We start from the raw sequence: 521 nt of genomic DNA, 5'->3' as shown, positions 1-521 counted from the left end.
ACGAATGAATAGCAAAAGGGCTAAATGACAAAATAATTCTCAACTTAATCATAGAATTTGTCAAAGTCAAGACCAACAACTGTAAATAATCAAATAAGGAGAATTAGAGAGAGCTGGAGATGGAGACTAAGCAGGGCAAATGAACTCGCTCACTAGTGCCTGAATTGTTTGCATTGGCTGGCTCGATGAAGAAAGGAATGCGGCACTGATGAACTTCAGGCACTTTACAGCTCGTAGAGCTTTTTCTCATCTCTACCCATCCTGAAGTTAGTTAAGGTGGTGTTGCTTTTGCACCACTTCTCCAAAGAATGACATTACGCAGTTGTTGCCTTACAGTGCTGAGTGTTGGAATCAGCCGTTTGTATGGTGCGTTCTCCGTGTGGACAAAATCAGTCATCATTCCCGTGGAGCATCATCTCTTTCACTCATCTACGAGTTGTGCTAAACTGCACTTCACAAGTGGGTAGAAAAGCCGGCGATCAAGTAGAATGAATATGGTGTCCGTAGTGATCCAGACCACT

At 43.0% G+C, this 521-nt stretch overlaps 1 protein-coding gene across 1 annotated transcript; it reads right to left on the bottom strand. All coding sequences in view use genetic code 11, as the record gives it.

Annotated features, from left to right (window-relative positions):
- Positions 1 to 44: 44 nt before the first annotated feature.
- EGR_11222 (hypothetical protein) lies at positions 45 to 250 on the bottom strand (the record flags this gene model as incomplete). The annotated part of the gene is made up of 2 exons (XM_024500469.1): positions 45 to 79; positions 154 to 250. The coding sequence occupies 2 exons, from the start codon at positions 248 to 250 to the stop codon at positions 45 to 47; spliced, it is 132 nt and encodes a 43-aa protein (XP_024345117.1).
- Between the last annotated feature and the right edge of the window lie 271 nt (positions 251 to 521).

Source organism: Echinococcus granulosus (genome assembly GCF_000524195.1).
Source record: "Echinococcus granulosus chromosome Unknown EG_S00539, whole genome shotgun sequence".
Lineage (NCBI taxonomy): Eukaryota > Metazoa > Platyhelminthes > Cestoda > Cyclophyllidea > Taeniidae > Echinococcus > Echinococcus granulosus.
Note: the sequence above shows the minus strand (reverse complement) of the source record. Positions and strands in the feature narration are given on the sequence as shown.